The sequence below is a fragment of the Falco punctatus genome (genome assembly GCF_963210335.1).
Source record: "Falco punctatus genome assembly, chromosome: 7".
Classification (NCBI taxonomy): Eukaryota; Metazoa; Chordata; class Aves; order Falconiformes; family Falconidae; genus Falco; species Falco punctatus.
In genome coordinates, this window is record NC_137587.1 from 3017895 (window position 1) to 3037359 (window position 19465).

The 19465-nt window shown below is 42.7% G+C and overlaps 1 protein-coding gene across 5 annotated transcripts in view; it reads right to left on the reverse strand.

Moving 5' to 3' along the window:
• LRP4 (LDL receptor related protein 4) overlaps nucleotides 1-19465 on the reverse strand; it is a 97517-nt gene that overhangs the window by 36615 nt on the left and 41437 nt on the right. For all 5 annotated transcript variants that reach the window (XM_080395667.1, XM_080395666.1, XM_080395665.1 and 2 more), the window contains one exon: nucleotides 5613-5759. In XM_080395667.1, coding sequence (XP_080251793.1) covers nucleotides 5613-5759 — 147 coding nt within the window. The remainder of the gene's footprint in view (nucleotides 1-5612; nucleotides 5760-19465) is intronic.

Consider the following 19465-nt stretch of genomic DNA (forward strand, 5'->3'; position numbering starts at 1 on the left):
TTAAAACAAGACTATCAGCACCCAATCTTTCACAGCCCTTTGATCACAAGCGCTGTGCCCGAGGGGCACTGCATTAATTCTGATGCCTTTTAAAGGAAACACGCATAACTCCAAGCCCAATAAAATGACAAAGTGTGGTTGCAGATACGGAACTGGTGTCTTTTCAAGAGAAACTTGAACTCTTGACATGAGTTCCTAATTAGTAAAACTTGAAGATTAGAAGTGAGGCTTCACCTGAGCTCTTGCATCTGAGCTCATGACTGGTGATTAAGTGAAAGTCAGATAGGAAGGGAGGAAGAGGGAAGATCATTCTTGTAAAGTTTCCATTAATTCTAGTAAAATACACGTGAGATTTTTATCCTCACATGACCTCAAAAATTCTTCTGTGGGACTGATAAGCAGGCTACAGTGATAGCCCTGTTCCTGGTAAGGAAGAGACCCTCTGGGGCCTGAATAAGTTGTAGCTCAACAAGAACTGCCTACATTTCCCAATGAGATGGGAACAATGGACCACTTCCATTAAGCTTTAAGGTAAAAGGAGTAAATTCTTCAGTCCCTTTAAATGAAAAAGTATTGTACCACCGTGCATAGAGCTAAGCAAGCAAGCCTGCGTCCCAAGGAGCTACACATTTCCAAGCTGATTACGTATGCTACAGATCCAAAATTCAGAGCAAGGCGGCTGTACTGGGGGATGGTTACAGGGGGATTTGGCATATCTTAGGAGAAAGAGAACAATTTCTCAACCCTCAGGCCAAGTTTACTCAGTTGTCCTTTCACCCCTGCCACGGGAAGTAAGGCTCATTCACACCACGCTGGACTTCAAAGGACACGCGGGAGGGCAGAATGAAAACCATTCCTCCGCTCGCACGCAGCTTGCGTTAGGGACAGTCCAAAGCAGCCTCTGTTGGCAGAGGGCAGGAAGGCAGCTGAGCTACTCTGTGCATGTGTAGCAAGGGCTTCCAAGCCAGACACTGTCACCGAGCCAGAGAGCTGATACCAGAGAAACGTCTACGAGGCTGGCGTGACAGCTGGGAGGTTGCTTATTACTATTATTACTACAGAACTCTGGCTTGTAAACATGATCCAGAGCAGGAAGCAAACATGTCACGGAATAATTGGCTCCCATCACGGCAGGGCTTCAGATCTGCAAGAAAAACTGTTCCTGTCACAGCCAGGTGAGCAGAGGCAGGGCTCTCCAGAAAACGATGGGAAAATACCTGGAGACAGACATTCCAAGGATACCAATCCAGGTGGAAAATGTCTGGGGTGTGCAGAAAGAGCAACAGCTGATAAAAAAACATAGTGCAACTCAATCAGAAAGTGGGATTTTTTTTTATAGTTCACAACAGAACATTAAAAAAAAAGGGGGGGGGGGAAACAAAACCAAAACACACCACATTTTAAAAATTTCTCTCAAAACTGAAAATGCCTCTCAAATGGAAGAAGTATTCCCTGTGTCTGCTCTTTTTTTTCTTAGCTTCAGCTCCTCTCACTCACTGCCAAGTATCTTGCCTTTTTTTTTTTTCAAACACAGTGTGTTTCAAGCTATCTGTTATTCTTCGACTGAAATGATACATTACCAGTTCAAGACTAGAAAAAATTAATAGAGAACTTAGTAAACTCCAATCAACTACTCAAGCATATGCAGTGCTATATGGACGCAGATGCAAGATTGAATCTTGACTTGTTAATGTAATTTTCACCTTTTCTCCTATCCCATGTCTCACTCTTGCTTAATTAGGAGTCCAGCAGTCCAATGTCTTCCCGTCCTCTCCCTTTCCCAAGGAAGTAGACAGAACTCTCCCAGGAACTCATTCTTGTCATCATATCAGCTTACAGCATACAGATGAGCTGACAGACTGAAGGAAAAGCAGACCTTGAAACAAGCATGGTTGCAGCTTTATTTCTCTGGAAAGTTAGGACATTCACAGGAGAAAAAAGAAAATCCTGTAACTCTGTAAAACTAGCTTGCAGCAGACCAGTGTAAACGTGGGATTCCTTGCAATTGTTTCTGTCCGTACTTCTGATCAGAAACATCTACTTGATAATATTATAATTCCGGTCTTTAAAACTCAGAGCTGTACTTCCATTTCAGCTGAAAAAGAATCCCAACAGCTCTAGCATCTCAGAAGAGTCCATATACGTGGTTGCACAGACTTAGGTTTGAGTCAGAACAAACCACTGGGCTCAACCCAGCACAAAGACTAGCCCCACTGTTTTTGAGGAATCTCACTAGTTTTTTAAATAGAACTTTAATACATCTGTGGCTTGTAGGATGACTTCATCAGGACAACTCAAACCTACAGCTCAGTATTTCCATTAAGAAGTTCACCTTTATTTTAATATTAATTTATTTTAATTTGTATTAAAAAGAAACAAAAAATAAATCAAGTTCAAACAAAGAAGTTTGGACAACAGAGAAGTTGTCCAAAATTTCACTCCAGCCAGAATTCTGTATGCATGTCACAGACAGATGGCCGGGGAAGGGAAGAAAATCTCATGTGATATGTGCAAGCATCAGTGCTGATTTGCAAGAAGCTTAAACTGATTTAAAGCTGTAGCTGCTGTTCCAAGGGGCTCACACCCCACCCCTGCTCTCACACTCCTGCTGCTTTCTTTATGCTTGGCACAGCCAGCAAACAGATCAAACGGAAGGTTAACGCCACAAATGAGTACACCTTCACAAGGCTCCGGTACGACAAATAAAAGAGAGGGATTCGGCAAGTGATCTGCTCTAGCAAAAAGTTTTCAGTGCAGTAACATCTAAGCAAGACAGGACATAGCACAGACAACTACCATGATCCTACACTGCAGAGCTGATCTAGTTCTTAGAAGCTGACAATATCACCACATACCTGGACTCGCAATGAGCAGATACTCAGGACAAGATCCAGCAGGCTCAAAGGAGTAAGTGTTCCTAGGGCTCCTCCACTGCAACCTTGCATATCCGTGAAGCCACGCACTTACCATTTCTATAGAGTCCTTAGCTCCGTTGCTTAACTTTTATTTTTGCTTTCTTCTTTCCATTGAATTGCACTTAAGAGTACTTCTGGCTGTCAGCTGAAAATGGTCCCCTCTTTGTATTTATTCTATTACAATGAAATATTTAAAAATGCAGCTCATATACTAGTCCTTCCCCTTGCATCACTTTTCTGCTCTGTATAAATGCAGCTCTTTATCTCCCCTCCTGTCTTGTGAAATCCTGCTCTGCACATGCTGGTTTACTTCTCCCACCAAACTGCAGAGACCTACAGCACAAGTTGTTTTCTGAATAAGATGTTCAGACATTCCCATCTTACACATGCTGTTTTCTAGACAGCTCCCTTTGCTTCAGTCTTCTCCCTCCCTTTGCCTTGTTAGAAACTGTTAATTAAAGAAGGCAGAAGTCAACCCCAGTCCCTACATTCTCTGTCTCACTTGGCTGTCTGCCTCTACTTCATACACTTCCCAAACTCCAGTGCCTGACAGCACCAGCAGATTGATTGCAGTTCACTACTACTTCCTAGTTTGCACAGCTTCCATTCAAATCTGTATAGACCAGATTTCCTTCAAGTATTAGGGGTATGCCATAACGACAGCACTACTGTGCAAGACCAAAAGGTTCCTCTTGCTCAGGCCATGGAGATAGACAGGGTGCCAAGATGCAGATGCCTAGAGAAAGGGTGTAAAAACATAGCATGCAAGGAAACGTTCTTCCTCAGAAGACAAAATCTGCCTCTTTTTGTAATACAAAGGCTTCCCAAACAAGAGGTGGCATACTCACCTTTAACAGCCCTCAGAGGATTTTAGATCCATAACCTTTTCTGATTGCTATCTGAGAACGTTTGAAATTTCAGAATCGATGTTTTGTGGCAAGGAGATCCACAGCTGAAGTATATGTTGTATGAACAAGCAACTCGTTAGCTTTGAACCATCTCCTGCCAGAACCTGTGGAAGGCCTTACCCCTCCTGCCCCCAATCCTACCACACCTGCTTCACTTAAAAACCTTTGGTGCTGGATTTTGTTGAAGCGCAAAGTAGACCTTATTGACAAGTATCTCCTGTCTAAATCATTACTGACTCTCTCGCTCCCTCGCAGCGTTCCAATGGATTTGTGAAGCATGACTTCCCCTTATAAACACCATTCCCCACCCCCCACAAACCCTACTAACACGCCAAAAAACCACACAATAAACCAGCCCCCCAATTCCTCTCCCCCACCCTACTCCAAAAAAACTTAAAAAAAACCCAAACAAAACACAACACCACCTGTGCTCAGTAAGAAGCCCTCAAAACCAGTTTAGTTATTGGATATGCCTTACCTCCCCAAGCCCCTTATTCCTGCTCAGCTTCCCCTTTTCAGCCTGTGCCGTTGAGTCCAGCCTCCTCTCTCCTACTCTTTTCAGACTTTTAATATTATCTTTTCAGTTCCCAGCTCCTCATCTCCTCTTTCTTAAGTATGGCAAGTTCCCAAATTCTTTTCTTTGTTTGATGTAATCACACAGGTTTTCCTTCCACTTTCTTTGATTTCTCCAGTTAAGGTCACTTCCTTGCCCAGTAACCCTTTCACTAATCATCTTTAAACCAAAGACTGATCACCTCAGTTTGCAGGTAACCTATTTTTCAAACCCCCATTTTTCAGCCAAGCCTTCCACGTTGCTCACTATTTGCAAAATTCTAAGAAACATCAAGTGAGAAGAAATTTTCACAAAGCTGGGTTGAGATCTCCCACACTTAAGGAAGAAGAGATTCTCCAAAACAGTATCTCAAAGGTGAGGAAAGCTCCTTTCCTTACAGCAGTCAGCAATGGAATCCAGGGAAGGCTAGGGAAACGTCCAACAGAGGAAGACAAATCCCTCAGTCACGTTCATTGACAGCAGCCTTACTTCTTCAGCTCTAGGGAAACTTTCAGGAAAGGAGCTGCAGGAAATTGGGCCTTTTTTTCTACCCTTCAATTCTACCACGGTCTGTAGAATCCAGAGAGATGAGGTAAGAAAGCAACTTGTGGCTCCAGGGAGAGAGGTTTTCTCTATTCATCTCTGTCACGCCAAACCCACCAACAGTGACACTTCTCAGTTCTCACCTGGCTGGGCTGAGCTACACGAATGCTGACACTGTGCATACAGAGTAGCTGCAAGGTAACTTCTCTCAGCAGATCCGAAGAGCATTGAATTTTATTACAGTGTTTACCTTTCCCTCCAGGAAAGGTAAGGGCAGCCAAGACAGAAACTAGAACGTTACTTAAGAGGGCAGACACCCTCAATACACTTCCTCACGCCGCTTATTTATTTTCCATTAATATTTACAGCAAAACCATATAATTTAGTTCACAGAGCACTTTTGCAAGGGTGGGAAAAGAGAGGTACTTCCATCCGTCCCTCCTCTCCATCTAAAACATTCACATCCAACAGCTACCTGAAACCAACCGCAAAAGGCAGAGCTGGGCATTCACTGTGCTTTACATCAGTGGACGCTGGCTCTGTTAGACCAAGTACTGAAGTCAGCCAAAAGTATGTTATCTACAGTCTTAAACACTCGTCACACGAAAACTAGGTGCCTATAAAGAAGCACCTGCAGGGAGAAAGTTAAGGCATTCGATTTCCACAAACACAAGTCAAAAATGGTTTCCTTACTGCAGCCATCTTCGTCACTGTGGTCCCCACAGTCATTGTCACCATCACATTGCCACTGGGCAGGGATGCACGTGCATTCACCAAAAGCACTGACAGCACATGTGAAATGATTACGTCCACAGGAGCATTCGGTGCTACTTGTAACACCTGTAAAGGAACAAACAAAGAAAAAAAAGGTAATTTTGAGAGATCTGGTTTAGGGTAAATGCATTAAATACAAAGCGACATAATAATTCTTCTCCATGATCACACTAAATGTATGAACACACACTCAGCTGCAAAGGGAACCATTCACCTCCCTGGTGCTGCTGAAATAGGAGATCGAGCGCAGTTTCCTGGAATGGGGCTATTTGAAGGCAATGGCAAATAGCAACCTGCCAAAAAGAGACTTGGGAATCAGCTGAAAAATGACTTGGCACCAGTCACAACCACATTCAAGGAATCCCAGGTATCAGAACACTTTTTATTTTACAGACTCAGTCGTCTCCAAGAGCACAGTGCTGCTGCTGCTCCACCTAGTCCTGACACCACAACAGAAAGGACAGCAAAGATTTTACTTCAGAGAATTATCTAGGATCTTCTCAGACCCTGAACTTTCTAGATGCAAATCTTTTACATGTCACTTCTAACATTTCATCAGACTCCAGTGAAAGAAAAGAAAAAATAATCCTTTCTTATTTATCTGTAGAGATTAAACTGTGACATTACCCCATGCATAACTGACATATATAAAAGAGAAGAGCATTTTCAACTCTACAAAGTGGCCAAAAGAAAATGCAGTCCAAATGTCAATATATAATCTGACAACAACATTTTTTTCCAGCCTTTAAGTCACCTTAAGGAGCTCCCAATCCTTTTCTCTCCTCTCCCAGCTGCAGAACAATACTCCACACAACTCTTGACTCTCACCCCTGTGCGAATGCAACTAGTTATAGTATTATCCCACATATTCTCTTAATAAATCTCTGCCTTGAGAGACAACAGGCTATAGCCCACCACACGAAACGGAAAAGGTCATGCCTGAACTTCTGTCTGACATTATCTAGACAATCTATATAATCAATATCACTGTTAAACAAATGCTTATTCTATCAATCAGCAACCCCCTGAGGTTAGTCTGTGACTGGATTCTTTTTTGCACGGTTCCTTCTGTATGCAATTCTAACCAACCTAAAGCTCTCAGATTAAACAATATATCATAGGGAAAGTAGTACAGAGGGACACCTGCCCCAAGTGGGAGTTATATACATCCTGAACTATTTCCAAATTTTTTAATCTCATTTCTTACATCTAGTGTATCACTGATGAACCATGTGCTGTAGCAACCTAAGCAAAAAAAAAAGAAAAAAACTCAAAATTTTCTTATTTTCCATTCTAATTGAGAAAAGCTGTAACTGCAAAACTGTATGTAACTATGGTGCAATTCTCTCAACAGCAGAATTCCCTCCAGCAGAGACATCCACTCATGCAAGTTAAGCTAAGACTTCAGTTTGGAGGGGATGCACTTCTTCCTGGCGGAAGAATTCCATGATAAGCTCCTTCTGCAACAAAACTGGCTGAGGAGGTTCCTGTCAGTCTCCGCTGCTTGCTCCCAGCTGCTACACTGCAGCTTGCAAGACCTCGCTGCAACGTGCCAAGCACATCCACAAGCTGCTGAATTGGGCCAGCCAGGTTGGTTGTGGGACCTCCCTTCACAGACTGCCATGCCTGTAAGAACCTTTTATTCTTTCCCCCATCTCCGCTACAAGTTATCTTTAAAAGGTTTAGTAGAAAACATCCATGTCGAGGTATTGCTGTATAAGCTAGACAAAGTGGCCAATATCTGGTGTAACGAGGGATAGAGGCAGGAAGAATGTAAGGTGAAAAAGGAACAGGGAGAAGGAAAGGTAAATGAAAGAGGGCAGAGGGGTCAGGATCCTCAAAGGACTTAGCAGGTATGGCCTGGGCAAAGGCTGACTCAAAAAAGACGGCGAGCGGGTGATGTAGAGTCAGAAGGCGAAAGAAGCAGCATAGACATCCCTAAAAAAAAGCAATGCATCATCTATGCGCATATCCAACTGTTAGAAATAAACACAAGGCAACTCAGAAGAACCACAAACCTCCCCAAAAATCTAACAGGTTCCTCTAAACTGGCAGCACAGGAAATTCGGGACAAGCCACCTCCTGCTGTTGCCTACCACTATACATAAAGGCAGAACTAGCTGTATATTACATCTGAGGTAGCTGCTGTTTAAATCACCTTTTCCAAAGCAATTTTTCTCCACTATCCTCAACAGTACCCCAAAGCACTGATCCCAGCTACTTTAAGCTCCAATACCCCTTCCTGTTGGAGTACACCAAGACAATCATCATCCTCATTACCCCTAGAAAAAGACAAATGTAAAAGTACTAGTGACAGGCTGTGCCTGGCCCACGCTCCACCATGTCCCAGGGTAGCTTCACCAACAGGAAATGATCAAACGTCAAGGCAAACAATTCTTAAATTAGGGGAATATATTTAATAATTTATTTCTGGATAAGCATAAATGAGAGCATTGGGGAAAGAGTAAAAGTGAGCTATTTTAGCTCCTGAATAGCAGCATGGATGTACAGCTCTGCAGCAGCACAGAAAGAATTAGTGCAGCTGTCCCAATCTGCAAACTGCAACTTAATCTGCTGTATTGTCAAACACAGTTATCTTCGAAAGTTGCTATTAGTACCAGTTTACATATATATATATATATACACACACACACACACACACACGTATTAAATCTGTTCTTCCCACCTCATTGAAGCTGCTCTGATCAATCGTCTCTGATTTGTGTTTTTACCATGCCACAGAATCTGCTGGAAGCTGAAGGAGATGTTATGACCCAGATAACACCACTCTCATATGCACTAGCCTCTATCTGTAGCACTATTATATAAACATACTTTGCTTAACCAGTCCAATTTACGACCTTTGTGAGTCTAATGCTTTGTGTTGTGTGACCTTTAGAGTAACTAACCTTCTAGTCACTATAATGATCCATTTTATAAACGATGATTTACCCTAGTCTTAAACTTGGACAAGTAAAGCACACTATTGTTCGGAAAGCACGCTAATTCCAGCCTCTAAACAATACCAGCAGAACCAATCCTGGGTGACTACTCTTTATCCAGTAAAAAGAACAGCTTGAATGAAACCTGGGACGACCCCCTGCAGACAGCAGGAATTTTCTCAATGATTTCAATGTGGATAGTGTTTCACCCTTGGTGTCCCGTGGTTATTTCCCAGTGCTCAGAGCTCTGGTGACATTACCTTGTAACTGTATCTGTAACAGTAGAGGGCCAGGAAGGATGAAGACGAGAAGTGTGTTTTCTCCAGCTCCCTCAAAGACCAGCGGAAATAGTGCACTTGGTGCGAGAAGCCTCAATGAAAGACTCTAACATCGAGCTCCAGTTGAACGTAGGGAGCGTGGGACAGAAGACTAACCAAGCGCGCACACAAACCTCCAGTGTCACGTTTCAATCCCAGTTAGCCAGGGGTCCAGAAACAGGACAGAAGTCAGCCCTTGCTGTTCAGGCAACTGGACCAACAATCAAAGCAGACATATCTACTTACGTTTCTGCACATTCTTCTGAAGCAGGACCAATGAGATGTACCTCTGGGCTTAGCCAGGGCAAATGTTTTGCCTAAAACTTTTCATCACACTGCAGGCTTGGACATTTTACCAACTCTCTATACTCAAAAATCGCTTCACTTATACAGGAGGCAAAACCCCAACATATTTTAACAACGCAATGTATACAAAATACACAAAAGCTAAACAGAAGCATAGCCAGGTGCTGAGCTGCCACCACTCAACTTCCCTGGCCTCTCGATACCTCGTGTGGCCACCACACAACCTCCCTACTCTCTCACTTGCCCATAGGTACAAGCAACCAAAAAATCATCTTCACTGGCTGCAGGCTGGTTTCCTCCAGATGCGATAGCAGCAGGATCCAGTAGCCAAACAGTTTTCATAGCGAAGTATTATACAAAAAGCCTCCAGATTTTAAAAACAAGAAGTCAGCCTAAACACAGGCCTCGTACTTAACATTTGCCATCACCTTAAATTTAGCATGGCACGTCAGTTTCTTTAGACTTCCAAACACCCTCCCCATCTTCATGTTTATCTAACAAATGAAACATGTCCTGAGGGAGGGTGGTTTCCCCCACCCCTCTCGCCCTTAAAAAGATAGTTAGGATCTTTGTAATTTTATGTCTAAAGTTGGCAAAACAGTTATGTCATTTCTGGCTGAAAAGCAAAAGTAAATAACCACCCTGTTATTTCTGCAGATCTTTCTTTTGGGGGGAGGGTAGGGGAGGTTGCTTAAACAATAAATTGTTACTCCTCCTTTTTTTCCTTTTTTTTTTAAACCCCTCTCCCCCCACAACTCTTCATTAGGTCAAACAGCCCATAAAGAAAAACCTAATATACAAAGCTTCATTTTGCTGCTGAGGTCCCTTGCTCAGAGCTGTTACAGAACAGCCCTGTATTTGCCAGAGATCCACAGAAACATCGACATTACAAAGGAAGCTTAAGCAGACAAAATAATTACTAAATTGAACTCTGTAGCCTTTGTTTCTGTTAGGGACCGCAGATTTCTAGAGGAGAGTGAAAACACTGTTTTAAGTCCTGATGGCATGTTTTTTTCCAAAAGGAGATATGCTAATTCTATTTTCAATAAAAATAATGACAGATGGCAGCTCTTACCACTATTTTGTGGCAATTCAACCTTCTACGGGCTGTTGCTTCAACATGGAATCACACAACAGCCCAGGCTGGAAGAGACCTGGAAAGATCACCTGGTCCCACCTTCGGTGGGAAAGGGAGCCTAGATGAGATTGCCTAGCACCCTGTTCCATCACGTCCTGAAACCTACAGCAATGGGAGCTCTACCACATCCCTGGGAAGGCAGTTCCAGTGAATGGATGTTCTTACAGTAAAAAAATTTCTTTCTTACGTTGAAACAAACACATTCCTGCTCTTCAGGATCCATCAGCTCTGCCAGGCCCTGGCAGCATTCTAGCAATAGCAGGATTTTCTCACAGTCCTGTAATATGGATGAAGTTTCCTCAACTGGATGTTGACCAAGAATACTGATTGAACAACTGCCAAAGATCTATGGTCAACACCATGCTGCCTTTCCACATTGTCTTTCTTTCCAGGTCCCAAGGACCAACTACATAAGACACTCTTCCACTCAATGCCACCCTGTCAGTGGCATCTTTTCCCCTTCATCCAAACACAGGAATTCTTATTGTTATTTTTGGAAGTTGTAGTAGTATTAAATTCACAGCCATCAGTTTGCTTGTGCCATCCTGCAGTTCTGCATGTACCTGTAACACGGGGTAGCATAGTTAACCGTGGCCAATTATCCATTTAGTTCTGTAATGCAATGAAAACAGCACCAACAGGTTTAGAAAACCCAGAACTATGAGATACTTGGCATGACTTACAGCTGCAGACTGTTCAGCTCAGAATCAGAAGCCTCTGGAAAGAACAATCATCCTTTTGGTCCAGGACTGAGTAACACAGGGATGTGGGTTCCTTCACCTCCACAGACAGGCACCTAACTCAGCATTCCATGACATACACAAGACCTTCTGTGGAAGGCAGAGATCTTTCTGCAACCTCTTCACAAGAAAAAAAAAAAAACACAACAAAAAGTTGACAGCACCAGCTTTTATGATTTTAGTCCTACTATACAAAAATCCTGGCAGAGGACAGAAGGTGTAAGTGGATATTGAACGGGTATGACAATACAGTACGAATATCTGACAGTTACAGTGACAATGAGGGAAAAATCCAGGACTGTGAAGAATAATCGGAATATGAATAATGGAATTAAAGGAAAAAAGGGAGAAAGCAGGTCCTAACAGTGACGGATATAAGGCCATTATTTTTTGCCACAGAGAAAGTGTGGAAGGATATCACCAGAAGCACTTATGAACAAATTTGGGCTAAGCATCAGAATATTTTGCCCTGGTTTCAACAGATCCACTTCACTTCTTATTTCTGTATTTTAAGAATGCATGAGCATCCAATTTGTTTATTTGGGGTTAAAAATAGTGAATTCTGTAGCATAGCCGTTAATAGCCTCTTTAACACCTTGCACATCTGTTGTTGGAAGGCCTGTGTGAGATACCATTTGCTCTCTTACTCCACTTGTAGGGCAGGCTCGCTTCTGCATTCCCATCCCACACACACCTTGATGAGGGCAGACCTCGACATTTCAGATGGCCTGGAACAGAGTTCAGTTGATACATTTTCCTGCTTCATCCAGCACTTCCCTCAGTGTTTCTACAGCAAAGCAGCTCAGCTTTTTTTGCTTGCCTATCTTGAGGGAAAAATGAAATTTTTTGATTCCTCTCTTACCCAAACAGCAGTTTCCACTGAAGGAAAGTACAGTTAATCCAGCTTTAGAAGAGGGATTTGCTGACCATTGTTTAAACCCAGAGCTCTGCTGGCAGACACAAAGGCAACATTACAGCACAACAGACTGATGTCAGAAGGGGCACCACGTGCTGATAAAAGCCAACAGAGCTTTCTCTCTCTCTTTCTTTTTTTTTTTTTTAAAAAAAAAAAAACACAACTCCCATTATAAAAGCATTTGAAGCAGTTCTGACTGGGTACCCACACAGCTTCCAAGTATTTGATGGCTGCCTAGAGTAAAACTAACTTCACTAGGAAAAGCAACCCAAAAGTTTTCAAAAGTTTCAACAGAACTGTTTCGGTTTGGTTTGAGGAAGAATGTGATAGTGGTAAGGTTTAAAAAAAAAAAAAAAAAAAAAAATCAACAAAAAACCAACCCAAAACCCAACAAAACCACACCAGCCAGAGAAGAAAGGTTGAAGATGTTACAGCCTTTTGGTAATTGAATATTGTGCCTCTATTGGCAGTCTCTGAGTAAGGATGAAAGTTTCCCAGGCTTAGAGGTTCCCCTCCAAGTTTGCAAACACAGGGATACCTCAGTCCTGCACCAGCTGGTTCTCAAACACGTGGCTGAACAAAGTTCTAGGGAGAGGCACACTATCGAGCACAACCGCCCTTCAGTTCTCATATTAAACTTCACAACTACGCAGGTTAGACCTGAAAAGCGTTACACTTGACGTGACCACAAGGAATAGGAAGCATAAGGAAGAGAAATTCCACAGGGCATCCACTGACAGGGACCCAAAGAAAACCAGGGGTGCAACAAGCACGTAGACTGAGTCAGTGGCTGGTGCAATGGGTGTGTGCACGAGGTGGAGCGAGACCGGAACAGAAGCCTGGAACAGAAGCCGTTTTTTCAGTAACACCACATGGGTCAAGAGATACAAGGCCTTAAAAACACGTTTGAGTCTCTGGGGCCCGATTCTGATCCCACAGAAGTAAAGACTACCAACCCCACCGAAAACATCACCCTGCACCCAGGGAATAGGACAACATTTATAAAAACAATTATTGAAAAAGCAATACCAAAGGATGATTTGATTTGAACAGGAGAAGACTCAAGGATCAAGAAGTAATTGTCGCAGCTTCTGCTCCCAAATCCTTTAAGTCATAAACAAACACCTTGCAACAAACAACGTGACTATAACTGAGGTCTCTAGATTCTTGTCCTCACTCTAGCCGTATCTTTTACAGCATTTGACAAAATTAATTCTTCCCGTCTAGAAGTGGGGATACTACTATTATGTCAGCACAGCGTACTAAGGTTTAACATTTAATGTGTGTTTCTACATAACCGGAGTCTTTGAAAAGAAGGGGCAGTATTATTGCCATGAGATCCTCATCAAAAACTAGTTCAGATTGGCTCGGCTACCAGCACACGCAGACCAAAAAATCAGCTGAGGGACCATAAACAAAAGATAATGAGAAATGGCAGCAAGTCAAGCTGCAGGGGGTAGGGACGGTTAGTAGGTATCATAGGGATCAGCATTAGATCCAGTCCCATTAAATAACTTCATTAATGATCTGGAAAAGAGAATAAGTATCGTGTTAAAGGAGCCTGCAAATGATACTGGAAGAGGAAATATTCTTCTGCAAACACCACAGAGGAAAAAGAAATAATATAGAAGGGACCTTAGATTATTAGAATTATGGGCAGGAAATGAAGATTCAATCTTAAAAATATATTTTTTTTAGACTTAGTGCATCTGGTGGAAAATAATTTGAAGCAGATACTCAAATGAAAAGAAAAATCTGGGAGGCAGCAATACTTGGAGAAATCAAGGAGCAATAAAAGACAAGCTAGCCACTAGTTTATGTTATGACACAATATGGCAGCCAAAAACATGACTTTAGGCTAAAAATGCCTAAGTGTCACATCATGGAGAAGAAACTTTCTCCCTGCACAAAACGGGTATATAAGATTCAGTTCCACACTAAGGCTGATATAGGGAAACTAAACAGCATATTCTAACCACAGCAACAAAATGTTTATCAAAGGTGTGTTACTGCACACTGCTCCCTCAAGACTTCAAATAGATTCTGTCTGAAGCCTGAACCAACATGGCATTTTTCCCCCCTGATGAATATTTAGTTTTTGACATCAGACAAAAGGCAACAACTGTCAATTCTGTGCTTTTTTTTTTTTTTTCCTAAACAGAACTTTCTTGATTCCGTTTACTGAGCAACACCTCAGTTGCCTATGGAAATAGCTCATGGTGGACAACCCATGAAGTCCCAGTATAGAAAGAGCAAATCCTGTCAAACACATCAAAATCTCAGCCCAAAGGCAGGCAAGGAGTATCAGGCAGACGACAACCGTCTGAAGCAGCTGGGGAATTCTATCAGGCAAGGTCAGACAGCAGAAAGTCGTATCTGAGTGACTTTTCCCCTGGCTCTCCCTTCAGATTCCTATGCAGGTCTTTCCTGGTAACACCAGGACTGCTCTGTAAGAACCTGGTAAACCACTACGCTAGTTTCCTGATCTTTTGGTTAAAATGTGACTATATTGTGATGCTTTTTGCACATTAACTTGCCATTAAATGGCAAATGTCCCATTTTCCCTAACTACAAGGCTCCCTCAAACATTCGTGGCTGGCAGGAGTTAAAAATGCAGGTTTTGTTCCGTAGCTCTGCATGCCTGCCAAGCCCTGCTGCCATCCAAGAAACCAAGCACCGTACCAGCCTGCTCCAGGTGTCATGTCCAATGTCAAAAGGAATAGACATCTTTTAGAAAGGGCTTTGAGCGTTTCAAAAGATCACAATTCAAGATGCTGGTTCTCCCACTCTCTCTACAAGTGTGTTCAAAAATTAATTAGATAGCGGGAGCATGTTTTCACCTTTACAGACTCTTGGTAAAACAAAGACCAAAGGAAGTCATGAGCTGCAGTATACCATCTCTGACATTCTGCTTCTCACCTCCAAGGCCCTTACTGGAAGAGATCCAGCCTCCTAAAGCCTTTTAACCCACGTATTTACATTTTCTCTGTGGACTAATTAATTTTTCCTACATATAAACCAGGATTCCAAGGAGCAAGATCATTACGCTTCCCATCTTGTGAAATTTTCCTCCTGTTACTATCAAAAGCACCCCTTCAGCCTTGGCATTTCATTATCAGTAGATCATCTCTCTTAAGCAGTGTGCATTTCATCCGTATTGTATGATGAAGTGCAGAGCGATACCTGAAGGATGCCATCAAGAAACATACTTGGCTGATTTTAGCCTGGGGTGGCATTTCCTTGCGTAGCTGCAAGCTCCTGTGCAACTGCATGTCAATAGAGAAGCACAATGAAGGATCCAAGGGACAGATACAAAGGGCTCACCCACAGCACTCAACTTCTTGTCATGCAGGACCATTCCACTCACGCACATTAAACAGAAATGAAACACCACTCAGAAATGCAGAGAATAATAAAAGGTTGCTGCTGCATAACATCATTCAGAAATTTCATCATTTGCTCTAGACAGTGCGGGGATGTTTCGCTGGACCACCGGGGCCTGGCAGGCAGAACGACGTGACTCAGACACTTTCAGAATACACACACGCTAGACAAACACTTCAAAATACCACCTTAAGCCTACATCATGCTTCATAAGAATTAGTCACCTCCCCAACATGAGACATATAACTTTCCGTTTCTTTCACTGAATTATGTTTTTTTTAAACCACACACTAACAGCCTCTATCCTTTCCTGTCCCATAAGGATTGTGAACAATTTACTGCTCATTTATCATGAATCATGCAGTACAGTAGACACTAAAATTTAGAAAATAATAGAACAACAGCAGAAATGTTACCAGGAGACCTTCACAATACCAGAAAATTGGCGAGTGCCAGCTAGAGGAGGAACCTGCTGTTTCAAAGAGATAATAATAATATTTCACCTACTCTACTCACCAAAGAGTTTCACTAGCATGACAGCTCTTGAGAACGAAGCTCATGGAGCAGTCAGAAACCCTTCTACTATATCAATGTTCACGGAGATAAGCCACAGATATTGATCAGGACTAGTGAAACACTGGCGTTTTCCCCTGTTATAGACAGAAAATGTTGGTATTCTCAAGTTCCATAAGCTTTCCTTTAACTCTTTCATTAATCGTTACTCCACAGAGATGGATTTCTCTCATCCTTCTCTTCTCCAAATAAATTAAAATGAGGAAACAAAGGGAAAGAGGCACAGAGACATAGCAGCACTAGTGGCATTTGTTGGAGAAGACAAGAAATGGTCCAAAAGGAAAAACCTAAGCAGCTTCAATTAATATGCATCTTAGAAGATATTCCTGTGATAGCAGTTGATGTACAAATTTGGGGCAGCTATGAGATCCATATCCATGTTTTCTAAATATTGGACAAGAAAAGCGCACCTACTCCTCTAAAGCCAAAGCACCACTTTAATCAAATGCTGTCACTTCTAGCCTTCAGAAAGAAGAATTTGGGCAACACAGGCTCTCGCCAAGCCCCTAGGAACAGACCCCTGCTCTTGCTGCTAGAGGCAGTGTTTTGTGAAAGGGTTGATTCAGTCACTGCTGTCCCTCAAGCGTACCGCAGATCTACTCAAGTTTACTTTAAACTAGGTAATTTGGGTTTTGGTGTCAGCAGATCACGAAAGCAAAGAGCTGCAACCCACCTGCTAAAGTCGGCAAAAGGAGCAGAGTAAATACTTGAAGCTATTACCCTACAGTGAGCCTTACATTACCTCAGCTACAGAAGGTCAAGGTTTACTACAGTCACAGCAAGGATACGCTCTGTCACTTCTGGGCAATAACCTGGAAGAATCAGAACTTCAGAGCTATCTCAGAAATTCGGGAGCTTTCCAATCCTCCCCCTTCACTGAATGGAGACAAATGCAAACAACCTACAACACCTAACAAAAAACAGCTTGGCATCTGTCACTCATAACAGCAGAATGAGAAAACAAAGGTTTCATTTGCATCCATGCATTCCTCCCTATTTTCCTTCACTTCCCTTAGTTTAACTAACCCAAGTATTAACTTTAAAGGCAAATAAACTTTCAGTACTTTTCCAACATACTGTTTCTGCTCCCATTTCTGTCACATCCTCTTCCAAGCTGTGAACACCATTGGGATTTCACTGAATCCCTTGCTTAACAGCTAGGAAAGACACAGCTGTCATCTCACTGTGCACGGACAAACTGAACCCGACTCAAGCTAAAAACCAAGCAAAAGAGAACCCACTCAGTTTCCAGTTTCATATAGGATAGCTATGCATCCTCCTGCCACATAAACAGTAATGGCCTCCAACTCCAGCAGATGCTACTGAAGAGCCAATTACAGGTCACAGCATTAAGGAAAACTGAAATTAATGCCAATCTATTTTAATCTACTCTCTGTAAACTGCACCTGTTTAATTGCAGCTTCAGAAGAAGCTAAGCTGTCTCAGGATAGTGGGGGGAAGGAAAATGAAGCGGTCAAAAGAGGACAGCTAAGAGAAGGAAGCACTGCTGTCATCTTTGCTTGAAAAGTAGCACTCAGAGGCTTTAGGGAACCAAGAAAAACTACAAGTGGTATTTTTTGAGCTGGGTCGCAAGGGCTAAGCTGTCTCAGGATAGTGGGGGGAAGGAAAATGAAGCGGTCAAAAGAGGACAGCTAAGAGAAGGAAGCACTGCTGTCATCTTTGCTTGAAAAGTAGCACTCAGAGGCTTTAGGGAACCAAGAAAAACTACAAGTGGTATTTTTTGAGCTGGGTCGCAAGGATTAAAGCCTGGTAAACATACTTCAGAAAATTCAGAACACAAAAGGATCCCATCCAGTCCCCCCTCCTTACCACAGATTATCTGACAGATTGGCTCCTTTCTCTTTAGATTCAGAAGCTTCTTGAGCTTTCACCTTCTTCTCCCACCCCATTTAGGACCTTTTTTAATTAGTGCATCAGTGCTTGTCCAGTGCTCTCTGGATTTACAAAGCACCCATAACCTTGCTCACAACACATTCGGCAGACATTTCTGACCTGGCCTTCAAGGCTTCACCCTGCATTGGCTCTCCAAAAGACGCTAAACATGTTTGTCCCACAGGAAATTATCAGCCAGCCTCTTCATCTTTCAGATGCTCCAGGCACTGGACTAGCAGTAAGGACATTCTGCTCTTCAGAACATATGCCCAACTTTCCTCCAGAACTAGAACTCAGAGCATTCTTTTGTTCATTTAACCTATTCAAGACAAAAGCCAAGTTCCTCTGTTTGATCAGTCCCAGAACACATCAACATGGATAGTCATACACTTTTTTTCAGGAGATAAAAATGCAAGCGTTGTAAAGTCCTCCTCTTCAGGGAACCTAATGTTCTAGCTGGACTGCAGTTGTCCAGGCACATAGTGCAAGAAGACAAATTCTGCCTCCAAAAAAGCCCATTTTGGCTTTTGTGGGCTGCAGTCAGATTCTTCCCATCATTACAGCACGATAGAAAAGGCCAGGTTCCTGGACACGACAGAGACTGTTCTCTTACAGGGTCATTCTAAGGAGTTTATTTTGGTCTTCTATAAAGAGGCCACCACGTTAGCGGTGGAGCGTCTGAGCTTTGTAGCTTTCCAGCTCTGCCACACGAGAGACTGGGAAGTCAACCACAGCAGCTCTGCTTAGCAGAGGAGTTCTCCAGGGAAGGGATAGGATACACAGTGTGGTTTTGTGGCACTAAGGAGGCAGAAGCTCGTTTTTGCAATCCCACAGGCAGGAGGACTTCAAAAGCACAAACCACAAGATAAATGAAGCTATCTTGGGACAAAGAAAGTTGTTCTGTATGCTGTTTTCTAAAAAATAACCCCACACATGATATTATGTTGCCCTCAGAGGATGAGCAGCAAAGGGGCAATTATTAACTGGCCAGACTGAGCTGGAAGAACAGGGTTGGGCCTGGCAAAGACAGAGGTACCACACAACCACAGAGGCATCACAGCAAGTGTGCTGCCTACCGGAGAGCTGTATTAACTGAAAAGTAAAAAAGAAACCTTTACCAGTAATGGGTTTTTTAATATGTATACGTATATACATACGCACACACGTGCACTCAAAAACACAAGCTTAATGCAAATATGTTTTATGGGCTCAGATGGGATAAGTCCTTTCCAGTATTCCAATTGCCAACAGGAAAAACAAGAACGTCGGTGATGGGGTTACTGCAGGGCAGCTATGCTGTACATCAGCCCCTGTTCAGCCCACCCACATTCATTTGCTTTCTAAGCAGCTCACGAAGCACCAGCCTATACCTCCCACAGCACCTGGCCTTCAGACTCCTTGGCAACGCTTAGAAAGTGGTCACAAAACTCTTCCTCTGCTTCAACTGGAAGTCTCAGGTGCTGCCTCTACAAATCCACAAGCTCCACAGTTCGCTCGTATTCACACCCCAGAAAAATTATCCACAATAGTGAAAAGCACCAAAGTATCCCTTGCAGCCAATTT